This window comes from Diabrotica undecimpunctata, chromosome 7 (genome assembly GCF_040954645.1).
Source record: "Diabrotica undecimpunctata isolate CICGRU chromosome 7, icDiaUnde3, whole genome shotgun sequence".
Lineage (NCBI taxonomy): Eukaryota > Metazoa > Arthropoda > Insecta > Coleoptera > Chrysomelidae > Diabrotica > Diabrotica undecimpunctata.
Window position 1 is genome coordinate 41,855,489 of NC_092809.1, and position 20,679 is coordinate 41,876,167.

General features: G+C 33.4%; 1 protein-coding gene across 2 annotated transcripts in view; it reads left to right on the plus strand.

Annotated features, from left to right (window-relative positions):
- The window catches only part of LOC140445260 (uncharacterized), a 92,114-nt gene extending 72,144 nt beyond the window's left edge, over positions 1-19,970 (plus strand). For both annotated transcript variants that reach the window (XM_072537178.1, XM_072537179.1), the window contains 2 exons: positions 5,898-6,080; positions 16,009-19,970. In XM_072537178.1, coding sequence (XP_072393279.1) covers positions 5,898-6,080; positions 16,009-16,175 — 350 coding nt within the window. In that variant the 3' untranslated portion in view covers positions 16,176-19,970. The remainder of the gene's footprint in view (positions 1-5,897; positions 6,081-16,008) is intronic.
- The last annotated feature ends 709 nt before the right edge of the window (positions 19,971-20,679 follow it).

Consider the following 20,679-nt stretch of genomic DNA (forward strand, 5'->3'; position numbering starts at 1 on the left):
GCTTCTTGCGATGTATTAAACCATTCGATTTCGTTTATGTTAATCCCTTGTGGAATAGGACCACTGCGTTTGGCACTTATTATTACCAAATGTCAAATAATTCAAGATTATGCTACAGCATACCAATTGCTCAAAGGGTCGATACCAATTGCCTTTGGTGGAATGAGTTATCCTAAAATATTTATTATAGATAATAATGTCGTGGAAAGAAAAGGCTCAAAACGTGTTTGGCCAACAAAAACTTTTATACCGTTTTCATATATGCCAATCAATTTGACGTTGGCTGTGTGAAAAAAGGAATGGAATACCCCAAGACGAACGACAACTTTTATTCAAGACATTTTAAGCTATATTATTAGCATCGACTAAAGAGAATGTCACAGAGTCATTTAAGATTATTCTTGAAAACCAACGATTTCCGCAGTGGAAGAAATATTACTGAATATTGGAAAAGAAAGGAAGATTGGTGCCTCGCTTATAGGGACGCATAAACATATGGCCACCAAACCAAAAATTTCAGTAAAATACCAGTAAGTCTTTTTAAAGACATAGTTCTACATAGAAAACAAAGCTTTAATAGACTTTAGCTATACTTCCTTAGAAGAATATTATAGAAGACGGCTTCGAAATTTTGCAAATAGTAGAGATGCAGCTCCAAGATTACTCTTTAAAAGGCAATTAGAAAAAAATAAATATTTACAGCAGGAAGATATAACTAAATTATCTAAAATTTATACAAAGTTCCTAGTGAGCAAAATAATAGTGTGCTTTACGAAGTCGATAGAGTAACAGAATTTTGCAGCTGCGAAATTGAAAGATTGTGTGCTTTTTGCAAGCATTGCACACTTCGATTGCACACTTTTTTAATATACCTTTTTGCAACGTTCCAGCTACTAATCCTGAAGATGGATACGTCGTGACGAAATTAGCTTTTGGCAAAAAAGTTAAACTTTTCTTATTTTATAGCGAGCTTGCAGGATCCAGTAAAAGTACAGAATATTATATTAATAACAGCATTGATAACAGTGATGAAAATAATGTTAGGGAATATACTATTTTAAACAAAAATAAAACAGCTGAACAACAAGAATTTCCTGTTGCAGATTTTATTAATATGCTACAAGAAAAAATGTTACATTTGGAACTGATTCATCAATGTTAAAAATATTGCACGAAAGATTATCCCATATTAAAAGAAAAACGGCTGGGGAAAGTTTTTTAAACAATGCAGGAAGTTCCTCGGCAAGGTGATTTGGACGCAAGGCCAATATAAAAGTGCTACCAACTTCAATCAGCCGAAGAAAGTTCTGATTTACTTAAAAACAGATTACCATTTGGACGACTACCTAAAGATAAACCTTCTAAAAAAGGTTAAAAAGGCGTCACAATCTTTCATCTAGCATGAATTTGTTATTTCCCAACAGTACAGGAATCATCCTGTACTGTTGGGAATTTATCTCTATTGTACAGCCAGCAATTGACGGATTTGTAGTTTACTGTTTTTTTTTTCTGCGAAAAAACAACTCAAATTCCTACAACGTATAAAATTAACAATATAAAAAACTAATTAATTCCCATTACTTACTGTTGGCTGGATTGAAGGACATTGAATTTCGCATAAATATTACATTTTAATCATTTCAAAATTTTTATAATTTATTTAAATATATTTTGTTTTATTTCCTATTGCATTGTTTTCGTTGTCTTTAATCATACATTACAAATATTTTAAAATCAGTCTCCTCTTAATTTATTTTAATAAAATGTCTTCTTTTATGGTCTGCGAATATTTAACATTCCGCATATGAATTTAGCACCAAAGTAACATTCCATATACGTGTTTGGCACCTCGCTGTCTAGATGTATTCGGGATACCAACGGTTAAACTGCAAAACCTCCTAAGTCAGTTTTATGTAACTTTACAGGAGAGACGAAAAACGTTTTGGCTTCTTGATTTAACATTCAGTTTTCTCGTTTTTTGTGTGTAGGGTTATTTTTAGGTAACGATTATATTACTCTTGAGTAAAGTTCAGTAACATTGTTTTTTTTGTCAAAAAGCCATTTACGAGGTTTTGCAACTTAAAATCTTAAACTAAGTAAACGTAAATCAGTAAACTTGCCAGGTTTTTACTCATAAAAAAACCACTTTCGAGGTTGAAAAAAAGCAATAAATTAAATTATTTTTAATTAAATTATTACATTACATCACCTATGATATAAAACTTATAAAATATTCTTAAAAACGAGTAGTGACAACCAATCTTTATACTTAAAAAGTAAAAAAATCAAAACCAAAATTGCCGTAGTTTATAAAACTTGCTAATATTCACTATTAAAGTAAATTCTGTCCATAAGAAAGAATAAAAAATAAAAAATAAAAATTGTGATACTTTATAACTGGCTAATATCCTCTATTTACTCATAAGGAAGAGACTTATAAAAATGCCGAAAATCTTTAGGAATAAATCATTCAATTTAGAAAGTGTTATTTTTGGTGCAGTAGGATATGATAATGGTGGAGCATTATTTGCTTTTTCTTTGTTGGGTCGTTGCAGTAGTAGTTTCCAGTCATCTTCGTAATACAATTTGTACTCTATAAGACCATTCGGACGATATGCTAGACACCTTAAATTTGTGACTGTAGGATCACCTTTCTTCTTAATAGCTGTAATTTTGCATTTTTACAAATTTGAACATAACAGCCAGGTACATAAATGTCCCTATTTTTTAGTTGACGCTCGATGCAGGCGTGCATCGAGTCGCACTCCATTTGAGTATGTCCTTTTTCCAAATAGTTTTGGTAAATTTGAATATTCTTTGCTGCTGCAAAATTGGATAAAGCACTACTCAAAGTTGAATTCCTGTTTGGGTAATTGCAGCCATCAGAAAAAAAAATAACTTTTTTTGTTTCTTTTGTTACATACTTTTCAATCTGGTGAATGACAATTGATGTGAAGTCAGAAGCTTTTATATTTCCGGCTCCCTCATGCCAGATGTAACAGTCACCCTTATTTGATGCTAGATTAAAAAAGCACAAGTTGTGGACATTAAGTTTCTTTTTATAGTACGAAACAGATACTTGCAATTTTGGCGCACATAAAACCGTTTGTAAATTCATAGTGAACAACAATTTAGTTGAATCGTTTTTAGTGGACTGTTTTAATTTTTCCTTTTCTTGGCGAGCAGCATTTTTTCTAATAATATGTAACTGATAATCTTCATTACTTACAGTCCCAACAGTGTTACTAGTGCAGATGTCACACTGGTCCTTCCTAAAAAAAATTGATTTATTGGAGGCAAAAAAATAACAATAAGTAAACTCTTACTTTGGCCTAAACAGAGACAAATTTTGATCCTAAAATTGTCTTCTAAAATACGTGTGACTTACTGGGGCATGTTCGTTGGTTGATCGACATTCATCAGTGTAACATCTATATAATTCGTTTATATTTTGCCACATTGGTTCTAAATACAATTTAGATGTTTCTTTACGGCAATAGTGACTTTCAAGTTTAGGCAACTTTTGGAAAAAGTTAATTAGTAACTTTTTCTTTTCCGTTGGCTCGGATTTAAAATTAGTATTCAATTGCTCAATATTTTGGGTTTGGGTTACGTTTACCCAACTTGCTACACTCCACTCTCCTACACATAGTGTCTGTAAAAACATTTTTTTACATACCCGAAGTCGTAAACCATTCTCTTTTAAATGAAAACATAGGGTGCCTTTCCGCTGTTTCTCAATGGCTTCTAAAATCAAATTTATTTTAGTAAACCTATTATACAGTTTAAAAATATTACTAGCGGACCAACTCGACATCGAGTTTTGATGTAAGTTTTGCTGATATTTAAGAGGGGCGGAGTCTAACGATCCATCGTTTCCGTCGCCTGGTGTAAATGTTCCAAAAATCCTAAAAATAAACTGTATCGACGCCAATTTTTTTAAATTGAAAATCAATACAGTAGTTTTTTAGGATTTTCAGGAAGATTTACATTAGAAAACGGAAACAATATGATTGTTAGACTCCGCCCCTCTTAAATAAAAAACGGAAGTAAAACCGGAAGTAACTTTTTTTTGCATATTTTAGATTGTAAAATGCCACGTTTAAGAAAAAGAAGTCGGTTTGAGAACTCTAACTAACTAACTAACTAAATTTATATTTAAATATTATTTAAATATAAATAGTCTACACTACCGCCTACTGTTCCACTTTTTTGAGAATACGCCACAATTTTACTTTAAAATAAGTTTATTTTTTATTTATTTATTTAAAATAAACCTAATTTAAAGTAAAATTGTGGCTTATTCTCAACGAAATTAATAAATTATTTCTAACTAATAAATTAAAAACAAAGTAATGCTTACCTCATTATTTAATTCTTCAAGTATTAAACTCAAAACGTAGTCTAAATCTCTAAATATCAATCACAACACCTAACACACGCTGCACTTGTTGGAAACAGAATACTTTCTAACTAAACATAAAAATAAAAAAAATATCAACTCATCAGATAGTGTAAAACAGACCCCATAAATTAAAATCGGAGACACGAGGATCCCGAATTTTGAGTGATCATTATCGTTATTCCTTAAGTGGAAACACTTATTGGTGCATTCCAGCATTCGAAAATTGACGCGTTGTTGCATTGTGTATAATATTGAATGAGAAATGGATTTTAATATATTTATGTAAAATTCCTATACTTTACTATAGGAAAAATTCATTTTATGGCCGCCATTTTTAAACCGGTTCGAATTTTTTAAATTTTAAACCTTAGGGGGAATATACTCAACAATCTGTTTAATTATTCGAAAAAATTATTCTCTCATCTATCACCGTTTAGGAGGAGTATTGCGCACAAGAAAAGGGCTTAGCCTTTTAGTATGTAAGATTAGTTACCTGCTTGGCGTAGTTTAATTGGTGCTGTATCAACAAGCTTACTGCTTAACTGCCAACAGTTATTGAATAACTGTAACCTATCTTCTTGACTAAATGTTTTGCAAAAGAGTTTTGATGATTTTAAAGACAATTTGCATTCACAAGCTGGACCCACTTGTCTTTGATTTCTTTTAACGGTTACGTACTTTTTAGTAGTTTTTTCATACATTTTGGAATCATATTTCTCACCTCGCATTCTTTTTATTCTGTCGTTAGAGCGACCCCATTTTTCTTTGTGTACATTCCATTTTTTGCCCTTTTCTTTTTGGTTTGATTTTTATTGTCAGTTTCAGCTTCATTGGTAAATTGGTCACTTTCATCAGTGTCATCGGTAGACACTACATATTCAGATCCACTGTCTTCAAATGGTTCCGTTTCTTCATCGCTTTTATCTGCGTAATTATTATCATTAAGTGATGCCTGACCATCTTGTATACTAAAAAGATAACCTCGCTTTATTGATTACGAACAAATTACCTTAATATTACATTAAAAATAATTATACAACAGTAAACTTAACCCTCTTGGCAATCTGCACTGTTTGTTTTTATTAAGCTTAAGATATATTTTCCTCTCGAATTCATTATCCAAATTATGTAATACCAATAGTTATTATTTTCTCAAAATCTCATTAACACAACAACAAAATTGACAACCATCACTCAAGTAATGAAAAAGTTTCTGGAAGTCCCACAAAATTAAACTCCAAAACAACGCAAGTCGAACTTAAGAGTTTTCTGCTAACGGTTAGTTTTACGAGGTTCTTGTAGATGTCACTAGTACCATTAAATTTAAATATAGACTTACAAGATTTCGTAGTTTAAAAAAATATAAACCAAAAAAGTATAAAAGTCATAATTAACCAAAAATCGACTTACGAGGTTTTGCAGTTTAACCGTCGATACGTCGAAAATAAGCTTTTTCATTACAGTATACTCCTCAATGAATATTTCTTTTTAGATGCCTGTTTCATACCCTACGATAAAGGTACTAAACTTTGCCAAAAATACGAAGGAAATTATTATTTTGATGTAAGCAGTGGATTATGTAAAACTTTTTGGTACACAGGATGTGGAGGAAACGATAATCGATTTAAGACTAAAGAATTATGTGCAAATTTATGTATTCGTTCTAAACATGAAGGTAAGATATTTTGGTGCATGTATTATAAAATATTTTTACGTTTTGACACATGTAGATAATATAATATACTTAAGGTTAATCCCAACATCGACCGCTTTATATCTCGCTGATCAATCTCTGATTTCTCCAGTGATTGTTGAATAAATCGAATAAATTGAAAATGTTAAAGTTTATGCACATTAAGCAAATATCGTGGGCAAGCATTATTCCAAAACATTTCATTGGTTTTAAATACTGTCCATCTCAGTTTCTCGAAGGCCACCAGTTAATTTTATTCGCCTTTTTATTTTACAAGTTTCGTTATTTTAATCTATTCCAAACTCGTGGCCTTAGTATTTATTAGGTATTAGGTATTCCATTTCTGTATTCTTCTGGTTCATTCTCTTCTTTCTAATGCTGGTCTTCCTCTCCTTCTTCTATTCCATTCAACATAGTTTAAGGCCTGTTTTGCATCGTTCGTCTTCCATTCGCATTAAATACCTTTACCAAAAATGTTTTTTTCTTCATATTTTAAAAAGTGGGTGGGAAATCTTCGTAAGATACCAGGTCTATGACTGGTATATGGGATTCCCTTACTGCCGTTGAGATGGCTGCAGAGCCTACCATATGTGACAGGGTCAACCGCAATCCCCACCGGGGCAAGAACCTACCCACTAAAACCCTCCGTCCTCTCAACCGCTTCTGTGATCTGCGGTGCAGGCCGGGATTCACCAATACCATAAAAGTTGTTTGAATTCTATTGTACCTACTGTGTTGTAAATTCTTCCTGTTCTTCTTCTTGTTTCTTCGTTTGGAAAGTGATCAAATCTGGATATCCGACACGTTTTTCTTAGATAGTCCATTTCTACCACTTTAGCGTTGTTTCTTATATTTCATCGATATTTTCCAACATTCATATTCGTACGTCAAAATTGGTTTTACAGTCGACTTGTAGATTGTCATTTTTGTTCGTAAACTAATTTTAGGAAACCAAACTAATGAGTATAGTGTTTGTACCGCATTTCGGCACTATTGTATTTCTGCTGATTGTCCCGTTCGATGTTCCTTTCTTCGATATCAGTGTTCCTAGGTGTTTAAATTTTTCACATTCTTTTATATCTTTAATCGAGAGTTGTATGTCGTCTTTTGTTATTGGACATTCCGTTTTATTCATGTTGATGGTGAGTACCCAATTCGTATTACTCGGTTAACTTTTGAATCATATAATCCATGTCTTCCTCATCGTTTGCCAAAATCACTTGATTGTCTGCAAAAAAATATTTGTTATGTACTTGTTTTCAAGTTCTAGTTCCATCCCTGTGCATTCTCCCCTCCAGTTGTTTCAGTGCTTGCTGAATATAAATTTCGAATAGAGTTGGAGATAAACAACATCATTGCCACAAGACCTTTTTATTCTCTATTTTAACGACACTATTTGTATTTATGTACATGTTAGCTATAGCTTTGATATATGTATTACTTAAGCCTGATCATCCTCATATGTCTTATATCTGATAAGCCTCATCTAGACTGATAAAATTGTTGTTGGTTGCATTGTGTTTAACTCGTTTCTTCAGTTACCTTGCACTAAGATCACTGTTCCTCTCAAACGTGTTCTATAGTCGTTTCTACATATCCCTTTCATCACATACCCACACAATTGTGTGTGTTTGTTTTGACTTTATGTAAAACTGTTAAATCGTAATATCTAGCATTCAGTACGAACAACGATGGTGGTGTAGGATTGTGGTGACGCGATTATTAAATTTATTTTGTTTCGAGTTTCGACAGTCACAGCTTGTCTTGCAAAAATAGCGGGTCGTCAATTCCGTAAGAAATGTAAGTAGATTTTTATTATTAAAAATGTCAATAATAAAATTTAAATGCATGTAGCTTACTATCACCAAGGCGGGTTTAACATAGTCTGCCGCCCAGTGCTAATACGGATGCCGCGCCCGGGCTCAAAAATATTTCTTAACTTTATTTTAATTCAATAAAACATATTTTGAATACAATTTTAATAAAACAAGGAAAACAATTACAAATTACAACTTTTTTGGGTTTTAAACTTAAATAAATACTAACAAAATACAAGAAAAAAATTAAGGGCGAACTTCAAAAAGTAAAATAAAAATGTACCTAATAATAACATTCAAACAGGTAACATGAGGTAGGTAATCAAATACCTTTACTATTGAAAAGCTTGTTTTCTTGCTTTTACTGAAGCAAAGTTGTCGTTGATATCATTTATATTTAATTCATTTAGTAGGTCTTCGTTAATGGATAAAACTGCTAAGGAGTTCAGATTTTCTTGGGAAATTGAATTTCTTAAGTAGGTCTTTACCCTTTTTAATGTCTAAAGAGAGCGTTCGCCACTCGCATTTGCGACCATTATGGAGAAAACAATACGCAGGCATAAATTAACGTTTGGAAATGAAAATATTAATTTGTTTTCGTATAAAACCTATACCAATTCTACAGGAGTGTCTATTTTTAATTGGGACGTTAGAAGAGACGTTAACAATGAACACATTCTTGGGCAATATACTCATCCAAATCCTCATTGTATTTTTGTTGTAATTCGGTTGCCGATCTGAAAATATCTTCATCTTCTGTAGTTTTTAGTTTAAACAAAAATTTAAATGCTCTTCAACAATATTTATAACTATCAGATCGGCGAATAATCTCCGTCTATTATAAAAACATAACATAACATAACATAACATATTTATAATCCTCTTCTCAGCATAATTTTCGTTCCCTGTTAAAAGCATTCCTAAGGCCTCGTAGTGGTCAACACGATCACGTAAGTAATCTGTTAAAGATGATAACAGATGAGTGGTTGTGCTTAAATCCATATTTTCCTTTTGTACTGCTTTAATGACCTCATTAACTCTTTGTAAAACGTCAAGCCACAACGATAAAATTATTCCGTTTTCCAACAAATCAAGTTTTTCCGATAGAGAAGCAGCTTCAACTCGTACTACATTTTTCTCATTTATATCCGTTGACATCTTAATCAAAAAGATTTGAATTAAATCGTAATTGCTTTTTAACGCTTTTACGGCATCAAAACGAGAATACCAACGGGTTGTATTCACTCTTTTAGGTAACAGTGTCTACCCCGACTCAGGCGAATCCTTTATTACACGACACAATAACTCCCAGATATGTGTAGACACAGAGAAAAAATTGTAGATAGCTTGTACTAACATAAAACAGATGTTGCTTCCAAACAAAAATCTGCTGCATTTTGGACAACCCAATTTAAAGAGTGAACAGCAGACGGCACAAAGAGAGCTAAATCATTGTAAACTTTAATACGTGCTTGCAAACCAGAGTACTTGCCACTCATATTACTGGCATTGTCGTAAGACTGGCCTCTACAGTTCTTAATCTCTAATTTCAAAGACTCTAACATCCCTATAACTGTTTCCTCAAGTTCTTGTGAGCTATGCCCAGTATTTTTATAAAATCCCACAAATCTTTCCACAGGATTCCCTTTATTGTTACAATATCTCAAAATCACTGTAAGTTGGTCATGGTGTGTTATCAGGTGTTGAATCTACACTTATAGAGTAGTTATTGTTTGCCTTAATTTGCCTAACTATTTCATTAATGACTCGATTGGACAAAATGTTCAATAATTCGTTACATATATCTTTTAATAGATACGGCGTTTTGCCCTTACCTAAATTTGCTCGTTTATTGAAATGATCTTTTAAAAATGGATAATATTTTGACAATAGTTCCAGTAAACCAAAGTAGTTTCCTTTCCGTTTTTCGCCAATTATTTCATGAGTACCTCTAAATGCCAATTCCCTGGTAGACAGGAACTTTATTACACTTATGATTCTTTCTTGTACTTTAACCCAATATTCTTTTGCAATGCTAATTTCCTTTTCGAGTTCTACATCAACTCTTCCTTATTTTAATAAGCTTCTTCTTCTTCCTCTTTCTGCAACTAGGATTACTCCTGTTTGTCTGCCTTTTATTCTGTTTCAGTCGTTGTTGACTGTACATTATCTCTCCACCCTTTTGGCAGCTTTACAACGGGTCTTCTGCTATACGGCTTGTTGTTTTTACAGATGTTCGCTAATCTATCTGGTCCCATTCCCATACATGTTCGTTCCAGTTTTTTTTGTTTTTATCCACCTGTTAATATTTTGAATTTTGCATTGTTCGCGTATACTTCTGTTGGTTTGTTTGTTTCTTAATGATATGCCCGCTATTGATCTTAATACTTTCATTTCAATATTGTTGATTTGTTGTTTCGTCTTTCTTGTATCGGTCCTTGTCTCCGCTGCATGTGTTAGGATAGGTCTTACTGTTGTCTTGTCTTGTATACTTTCATTTTGTTTTCCGTGGTCAGATATTTGTTTCTCCTTATGGTTTCTCGGAGACAACCACTTACTCTTGCCGCTTTTGATGCATCCCGCCCGTCAGGCAGGATGTATAAAATATACAAACTTTTATATTTCTGCAATTCAATCCGCCGCCCGCCAATCCAAACTTGGGCTATTTTGCTGTCGTCTCCGGTGTAATTAATAAACGTATGAAAAACTGATTGCAACTTGGTGCAAGTTTCCATGTTTATTAATCTGTCCAACTATTGCGCAATATGGTGTTATATTGCGTAGTTGGCCGGTACGCTCTTATTGTGACATTATCTTGAAGAGATAATGCCATTATGGTTTTATTAGGTGGTTAGTCTTAGAAAGATACAGAGCCCTTCGAGCAAAGTGCTCTAGGGAGCTACCCTACACGGGTAAAACCATGAGTTAGACACTACTATCACAACTATCACAACTGACTTGAGATCCGAAAATGTCCCATATTTAAAGATAAATTAACTTTTATATGAAACTTTTTCATTTCTCAACCAATTAAATTTAATTATAAGTTCCAGAAGGAAGGGCGATGAACATCGAAGTGCGTGATTGGTGGCACTTGATGACATCCCCCCTGCTTTGGAGACTCTGAGGCTGATAAAAAAAGATGATTTTATTAAAAAACTTAAGAAAACAATTTTTTTTACAAATCACATAGAGAAAAGAAAAAAAAATGCATAAAATATATCAAATATAACATGAAATATATCAAAATGAATATGTCTATATTGTCAAATTACTTACAAGTCCTCTAACACACACTACACTCGCGTACACTCGCGTAGTGCGCACTTACACTGCACAAAAACACTCACAGGCGATGATCGGTGTTGTTGACAGCATCTGCAGGTCCATCCTCGACGACGTGCTCTCGTTCTACGGCGGCTTCGTCCTCTCTAGCTGTACGTTTCCCATCTGCATGTCGCCGGTGTGTCGTAGGCGAGTTTGCCTGGGCCTCCGTGGTGCTCTGGACCACATAATGGTAGGGCAGGCAGTGACTGGCTACTGCGGAGACATCCATTGCATCAGGTACTTAGCATCAAGTAGGCTGGCTCGTCGGAGATGCGGCACATCGACGGTTTCAGGGCTGCAGAAGGTGGATATCGGCATGTTAGTTTGGTGTACTAACATCCGATGCTTCTCCCCGCTGTTTTCTTGAGTGGTTTTGATGCAGGCATCGTGTTGGAACTGTTTGCGATTTTCGATCGCGGAGCATGAGAACTCTGACATCTCGGAGTCGTGGTAGAGTTCGTTGAAGGTTGGGCGCCATGTCGTCTCCGGTGTAATTAATAAACGTATGAAAAACTGATTGCAACTTGGTGCAAGTTTCCATGTTTATTAATCTGTCCAACTATTGCGCAATATGGTGTTATATTGCGTAGTTGGCCGGTACGCTCTTATTGTGGCATTATCTTGAAGAGATAATGCCATTATGGTTTTATTAGGTGGTTGAAATAAAACACATTCTTTCTAAGAAGAAAAAAACTCAGCTTCAGAGTCTTAGAAAGAAACAGAGCCCTTCGAGCAAAGTGCTCTAGGGAGCTACCCTACACGGGTAAAACCATGAGTTAGACACTACTATCACAACTATCACAACTGACTTGAGATCCGAAAATGTCCCATATTTAAAGATAAATTAACTTTTATATGAAACTTTTTCATTTCTCAACCAATTAAATTTAATTATAAGTTCCAGAAGGAAGGGCGATGAACATCGAAGTGCGTGATTGGTGGCACTTGATGACATTGCGGTGTTCGCACATTCTTCTTAAACGCTGTAAAATGATAAAATTTTACGGTGGCATGTTTGTGCATTATCTGACATTTAGATAACATAAACTGAACACCGTGCATAAACCATATACGTCGACGTTAATAATAATAATTTATTTATAAATTGTTAAGTTTGAAAGTTAATGATAAAACACGAAAAATTTTATTATTATTATTATATCACGTGGATATGTATGCAAATTTTATGTTACCGTAACCTTATAATTTCGGAAAAGCAGGCGCTTCGCGCGTACAGCCCTGGAACCTTCTACCGCCCGGTGCTACAGTATCTGGTTAAACCGGCGCTGACTATCACATGTTTATAGAAAGCATCTATACATACATATTATTTAAAAAAAATAATATTAATAATCTTAAAATATCCAAATACATTACTATCAACCAGTGGCGGCTGGTGTGGTAAAATTTTGGGTAGGCCAAGCCAGCAAATTACATATAGCTATGTGTAATCAGTGGCGGATCCAGAGGGTGGGATCACGGGGTCATGGAGTCATGACCCCTCCCCCCTTAAAAATATTTGAAAACCCACTTATCGTATTGAAGGTAAGACTAAAAGTGACCTTGCATCAGAGAAAATCACCCTCAAGATATGACCTCCTCAAAAAAGTTTCTGTAGCCAAAAAAAAATGTGTTTTTTTCGAATTTTACGAATTTTTTAAAATTTATTTGGGCAACCGTGCACTTGTTTGCAATTGTGTTGTTTATTTAAAAATATGTTACAATTATAGATTATGTTACATATTTCCTTATCATAATTGAAAAGAAAATTAATATTACAATGCGATAATTACGTTACCAGTGACAACGATGGTCGGCGTAGGCCCGATCGTCTGGTGCCTAAACACCAAACATAAACACGACAATATAAATCGTTGTCCGGTAAGCAGCTTAACTTCAAACGCTTTTTGTACGAGGATCTTGTGTGAGCTAGGTCGGCCAGTTCCGATCGGGCCTATTAATGATATTTAAAATGCCGGAATACGATCGATTCGATGCTTTCTGTGGTAATATAATAACATAGTTGTTTTAACAACTGTTGTATTGAGTGATTTAGTACATTTAAAAGGTATTTACATGCGTTAACATAATTTTTGAATATATGTTTTTCAATTTTAAAGCTCTTATTTTTTGGGTAATCAAACAGATGTAATTATTTGGAGTCCAATGAACTATTTTGAGAAGTATTTTCGAACACCATCTGAAGTAAAGAAACTCTGTGGCGGCCATCTTGTTTTTGGTTGTATACCTTATCACCGTTTGCACTGGTACTGGAAAATGGGATTAAGATTACAAAGTGTTGCTGATGTTTTATCCAGAGATCGTTTTACTTTACTTAGAATGTGTCTTCACTTTATTGAGACAGAGAAGCCCCCATATGATCAGGCTAAAAATAAGTTATAGAAAGTTCAACTCAATATCGAATGTGTGAGAAAGTCTTAAAATTGGAAATCAGTTAATAACTACAGTATTAATGAGCAAATGATTCCCTTTACCAGCCGTTGTGATTAACGTCAATATGGAAAAGGAAAACCAAGTCCCACAGGCTTGAAAAATTTTGTTTTTGCTTCATATACTGGAATAGTCTTAGATTTTAAAATATATCAAGGGTGATTGACTCCTTTGCCATATGTAAAGAACTCGGATCAGCAGTTGTTTTAAGACTGTATTCATTTTTGTCTCAGGGAAGTTTTTTGCATTTTAATAGATATTTTACAAACCTCAATCTAATTTCTCGTCTAAATAAATTAAAAGTTCAATGAAACTGATACTGCCATAAACAACCGAATTTCCAAATTAAATTTCTCACTACACAAGAAATTTAGAAAAGGAGACAGTGAGCAGTTTTGTTGTAGTAAACAAAACATGGTTGCCGCTAAATGGCGGGATACCAAATCGGTTACTATGTTGTCAATTGCATCAGAGATTAAACCAGAACAAAGTTTCAGAAGGTGGTGTAGGACAGAAAAACGATACGTATACGTCAAATGCCCCGAATTAGTGAAAACTTACAATATTAATATGTAATATGGAGTAAATATATGCAACCAGCAACTTGAGTATTATAGAACCTGGATAAAAAAACCCAGAAAGTGGACATTAAAAGTCATTCTTCATTTTTTAGATTTAGCCGTAGTAAATGCTTGAATGGAATACCGCAAAGATTGCAGGAAAAATAATATTCCGAAATCGAAAATACGATATCTTCTTCGATATTTCGAATGAAAGTCGGCGAAAGTTTATTAGCGTTACCTAAAAGAAACAGATCAAATCAAGAAGTCAAAGAGTAGGTTGAACAGAAAGAAGAAACACAAGACGAACCAAAAATCAGGCCACAAAATTATCGAGCTCTACAGCCAGCTAAAAATAAAAGGTTAGATGGGTACGAACATTCGCCAAATATTGACTACTTGACTACAGCAAGATTTTGCAGAAGGTCGGGTTGTAAAAGCAGAACACGTATTGGATGCCTTAAATGTGATGTTAACCTATTTCTCACCAAAGACTTAAACTGTTTTTGTAAATTTTATACTAAATAATATGTGTTGTAATGTATTAGTAATGTATACAGTTTGCTTAAAATTAAACCTAAGATACACAATTGTGTGGGTATTTTATTTCTAGACATAAGAATATAGAGTACAAAATTTCGAAATATTTGTTAACAATTGTCTTGTATCCAGGAAATTTTACTCTTATATTCTGTGAGGGCATGATACCTTGGAAAGCTACGATATCTACTTCCAGTCTAATCCTAAATTCTAAGAGCCTATCCTCAAATATTTTCTTGGTTTACTTATTTAGTTGGCCTATTTACTTATTCATTGCTTCTTGAGCTATTTATGCAACCAGTTGGTTGAATTTTTGTCTGTATTAGGTTCCCCCCACTTTTAAGAAGATTTAATTTTTTGTACTTTTTAACTGCACGAGTGCCTCTCCTATTGCAATTAAGTAGTCGTTTTCTGGTTTGGATTTATTCGTTATTCTCTCCTTGTTTGTTTTGTTTTCCTGTGATGTAGCTGGCTCACCTATATCCATTAATACTTCACTTGTCTTTGCCGGCAATGTAGAAAAGTGTTTTCATTATTTCCTTTGGTTTTTCTGCTCGTTAGCTGGATTAGTCGGTTGCGAGACTCTTCTTTCCTTATTTTTTTAGATTTGTTGAGATGAATTCATGTTTCTCATCTGATCAAATTTTTTTCGATCCATCGCCTGTGTATATATTGTCACTTAAGCCCTATTAATTTAGCAATTATATTCACAGAAAAACTGTAAACTCGATTTGATTTTAATACTACAAAATGACACGCTTAAAATTACATGTGTTGACGGTAGAAGGTCTGTATAAGTCTCGTCTTTTCACTGCCACGATCCCCCGTTCACCCTCGTGTGTGTGTTTTTGTTAGTTTGTCTACTGCTAAAGGAGGATTTCTTCCTCTATTACTAAAAATATCCATTACGAGAGCTACAAAAGACAAAGGACGATAAATGCAAGATAATCTTACCTATACATTTCAAGTAGATACCAATGTATACAAATCAAAACTTACCACTTAACAACAAGCCGAAGAAAAAATTTTCGCTAACCTCTATCACGAAAAAATACCTTTTTTTTAACAAGTACAACTACAAAAATAAAAGCAAGATTTTATGGGAGGATGTTATACAATATGTGTTTTTGGTTATTGTTAATGATGTGACGCATGCTACTTTGATAACGTTTCTGTTAAAATAATGATCCAAATATGTATCTCTCTTTCTTCCAGACAAGTGTTTAGCCCCACCTGAAATGGGAACGTGTACCAACTTCCAACAATCTTGGTTTTATGATCCAATGCAAGGCACTTGTCAACCTTTCGTTTATAGCGGATGTGGAGGCAACAAAAACAAATATGATTCAAAAGATGACTGCGAGAAAGCGTGTATTAAATAAAAAAAATCTTCAAATATGTTTATAACTTATTTTTGATTATATATATATATATATATATATATATATATATATATATATATATATATATAATATATAAAGTACCTAAATCTTTCAGCTGGACATAGGTCATATACATTGAGGTAAGTGTGGCAACTGCGCTTTCTCGAGTCTATGTCAACATACAACGACACTGAGCGAAATAATTAAATGGTATTATCAAGACAATTTGTTATCAGAATGTTGTAGATTTATTTGCTAATACTTTGAAAAATAAACCCATACCTTGTAGACAAACAATTGCAAATAAGTATTGTAAATAGTTTTAAAACACATTATTGTTTACAAAATTGTACAAAATGTCACAAAAGAAAAGAGATGTCCCTGGAAAGACAGCACGAAATCGAAAGATGAAAGTATTTGTGCTACCATTAAGGTGGATAACTCCAGAACCACTAGAAGTGTCGCCCAGGAGTTGGAGGTCTCGCATACCACAGTTAATAGAAATAAAAAAAAGATGGCTTTAAGAATTTTAAATATTCGAAAACTCAAAATTTTTTTTCCTGGAGATCAATTTCGTAGAATGGAGTTTTGTGAAGCTGCACTGAATGCATCTCGCGAAAATGACAATTTTATAAAAAAATATCCTTTTTATCGATGAATCGTCATTGTCAGTACGGGGTCATCACAATCCTTCCAGAACGGATGAACATCGTTCCCAAGTATTGTACCGGGTGGTCCAATAAGCCGATCTCTCGGCTATAGATCAGAAACTATTTATGTTATAACTTTAAGAGAAAAAATTCCTTAGTAAAAGTGGCTAAGAGAAATCGCTGGAAATAGCTTTCAAGTTTCTAGGTTAACCGCTAGGGGGCGTAACCTGTGAAGAAAACTTTGAAAACCCGTTTTTTGGGAAATATGCCCAATTATACCAAGTGTTAAATAAGTAAACTAGAAAGAGGCCTAAATTCTGCACCAAGCTGTTTAAGTACTTTTTCTTTTATTTTTTCAAATAAAGGGTGGGGGAGAGTAGGAAAGTATTTGTGGATAAATACCTATAACTTTGGTTTGGAACAACCGATTTTAACGAAATTAGTGTCATTAGAAAGAGTGTGGATGAAGTAATTTAAATCTACTATAAAATAATTGCATTTAGTTTTAATTGTCATAGGTAGAGGGTACTTTCGAATAGAAAAAATTGAAATTTGTTTTTCTTCAAAATGTTTAATGGAAACACCTATTTATTGTAAATTATGATGGAACTGAATTAAATTCGTAACAAAATGAAGAAAACGCATAGCTTTTGTCAAACTCGAGATATGAATAAAAACGCATAAACATAAGTAAGTATAGTATTGACTCACCCTGTATTATAAATTAAATTAAAAAATAAGCCAATAGGTACTTTCAAATTTTTTTATAGCAGAAGAATCTTAATGTTGATACCTATTTTGACCAGTGTTATTTCATATGATTAAAAATAGTTTTTTCGAACCTAAGTAGGCTACGACAATGAATTTGACGGGGAGTTCATATTGTTTATTTATTGGCAGCAGTCAAAACATTGTTAAGAAGTGTTATATTATAATTCGAATTGAAGATTGCACTTTTTTCAATAGATATTAATTTTGGTAATATTAGCAATTAATTATAAGTACTAATAATTCGTGATGAGTATATCAAATGCAGAATTGTATGATATGATCGGAGTTTATTTCGAATGTTACCAAAATGTCGCTATTGCCTCACGCATATATTTTGTAAGATATCCAGAGAAGAGACATTATGGCAAAGAAGTATTTAAAAGAAAGGCAAGAAGATTAAGAAAAACTGGTACTTTTCATCGTCCTTGTTTTAAACGACGTAGTAGAGGTATGACCGAAGATAATTCAATTAATGTTCTTGCTTTAATTCAACAGAATCCACATATAAGTAGTCGGCAAATCTCTATAGAATTAAACATACCTAAAACTACTGTTCTAAGGATTTTAAAACATCACAAGTTGGTTTTTCATATTATAAAGTGAACATTTAGGTCAGAAACTTGGAATTCTCTTTAAACTTTAGATTCAACTGTTATTTTAATATTCCGATAAAAACGGCAACACGGCGCTCTTATCCTTTTTGTGGATTTTTTAAAGATTTTTGAGTTTTAGTAAATATAGTGTTTTCTTTTTCACCAATATTTGTTGTTATGTTTTTTAGACTGCATCCTTATCATGTAATTCTCCACCAAACTTTACATGAGAGAGATTTTAATGCAAGGCTGGATTACTGCAATTGGATGTTACGTCTGCTAGAAGAACAACCCCATATCATGTCAAAGATTTTGTGGACAGATGAGGCTACGTTTAATAGTGCGTGTGGTGTTAGTCTGCATAATATGCATTATTGGGCTGAAAAAAATCCGCACTGGATATATGAGGTGCAGGTTCAAGGTAGATGGAGTCTTAATATTTGGTGTGGTATAGTTGATGGAAAGATCGTAGGTCCATATTTCTTTGATAGAACTTTAAATGGCAAAACATATTTGGATTTTCTGTAAAATCAGTTGCCTGTTTTAGTGGAAGATATTTCCTTACAAACAAGAAGAGATATGATATTACAACATGACGGGTGTCCTGTTCACTTTTCCAGACGAGTTCGAGATTATTTGTATGCAAGTTATCCAAATAAATGGGAAGTATATTTTCATGGCCAGCTAGATTGAAGGACTTAGTGTACCAAACTCGACCAACCACGCAAGACGACATGAAACAGCGCATTATAAATGCAATAAATAGTATATCAACAGTTGAGATTGAAGCAGCTGTTATGTCTACGCGCGAAAGATTACATATTTGTGTGGACAACGATGGAAAACAATTTGAATATTTAATTGGACATTAAGTTTTAATGATCGAGATATTTGTATGATCTTTCACATATTTAATTTTAAGTTATAATAAAGGGCGAGTCAATACTATACTTACTTATGTTTATGCGTTTTTATTCATATCTCGTTCGACAAAAACTATCAACATGCAGTTTGCGCCATTTTGTTACGAATTTTATCCAGTTCCATTATAATTATTTACAATAAATAGGTGTTTTCATTAAACATTTTGGTGACCATGCAATTGGTCCATTTTTCATTAAGACAGTTCTGAATTCAGCTAAATAACTTGCTCTTTTATAAGATACCATTATTCCAGCTATTCAAAATCTTCCAGATGTACATTTAGAAAATGTCTGGTATCAACAGGATGGCTGTTCTGAATGTACGTATCGTGAGAAATTATTTAAACACAATTTTTCAAGATCGCATTAAAAGCGAAACAAGCCAAATTAAATGGCTTGTGAAATCTCCCGATTTGGCTTTCATGGATTTCTTTTTCGATGGTGGATAATCTCGAGAGAGTAAATAATCTAGTTGATTTAGAAAATAAAATAAGAAATACATGTGGTACAATTACAAGACAACAGGTTGTAAACGTAACAAGCATTTTATAATAGACTAGGTTATGTCTTACAAAAGAAGGTGGGACATTTGAAGCTTTTTAATTTAAAATTTCTCAAAGGTTTTTAACTGCATTGCAATAACTCTAAATTATTTATGTAGATTTACATAGCAGAAATAACTCCCTTGATGCACACCCAATAGAGTCTTAAAAGTTAAAACGTCTGCGGCCTTGACGACAGCAGTGGGCTTGAGAAAGCGCATTTGCCACACTTACCTTACCTTACCAGCTGAAAGGTTTACCATATGCCTACCTACTGTGTAGTTTTTATTTATACAATATAAAAAATTTGACAATAAATTGTTATTTCAAGTATCTATTTTATATTTGCTCCATTTCTGTTGTGTAAAATTAATCCAGAAGTGAAACTTTAGGGAAAATGTAACGTTTACAATGGCCTGGTAGGGAAGAGGGGAATCCCAGAAGTTGGGTATTATGATGTGTTACATAGAAATTAACACAAGGGGAAGTTTAGTCTTTGAATTTAAGTTAAGCAAAGAATTCCAGGTCTAAATACTTTCATTTCGCAAACCGGTACTTGGGTGTTTTTTGGTTTGAAGGACACAACGAGGAGATTTGAGATGTGTGTCTATAGATCGCTTATTAGAAATGAGGTATACTGAAGACAGAAAGAATATAGAAAATGAATCCTAATAACTGAAAGAAAATGGGCAAAAATTGAACCAAATAAAAAGGAAAAAAGGGACCTTGTCATTTCTTTGAGAGCCAAGGAAAATTCAAAATCAAAATACATATATAAATAAATAACAAGAAACAATCAAACTCATCTTATCTGTTCGGTCAGCTAGATTAGATTTAGATTAGATTAAGAGAGGTGGCCTTTCGGCCTATTCCACTGCGACCTTTTCAGATCTATTGTGGTCCTCTAGTCCTAGACACCATTCTGTAGCCTGACCCTTTTTATAAAGTCCAGTAGCTTCGAGACTGTACCTTCCATGCAGCTATTTACCGGTGGATTCTTCTCCTAATGCAAAGAACCGCACATT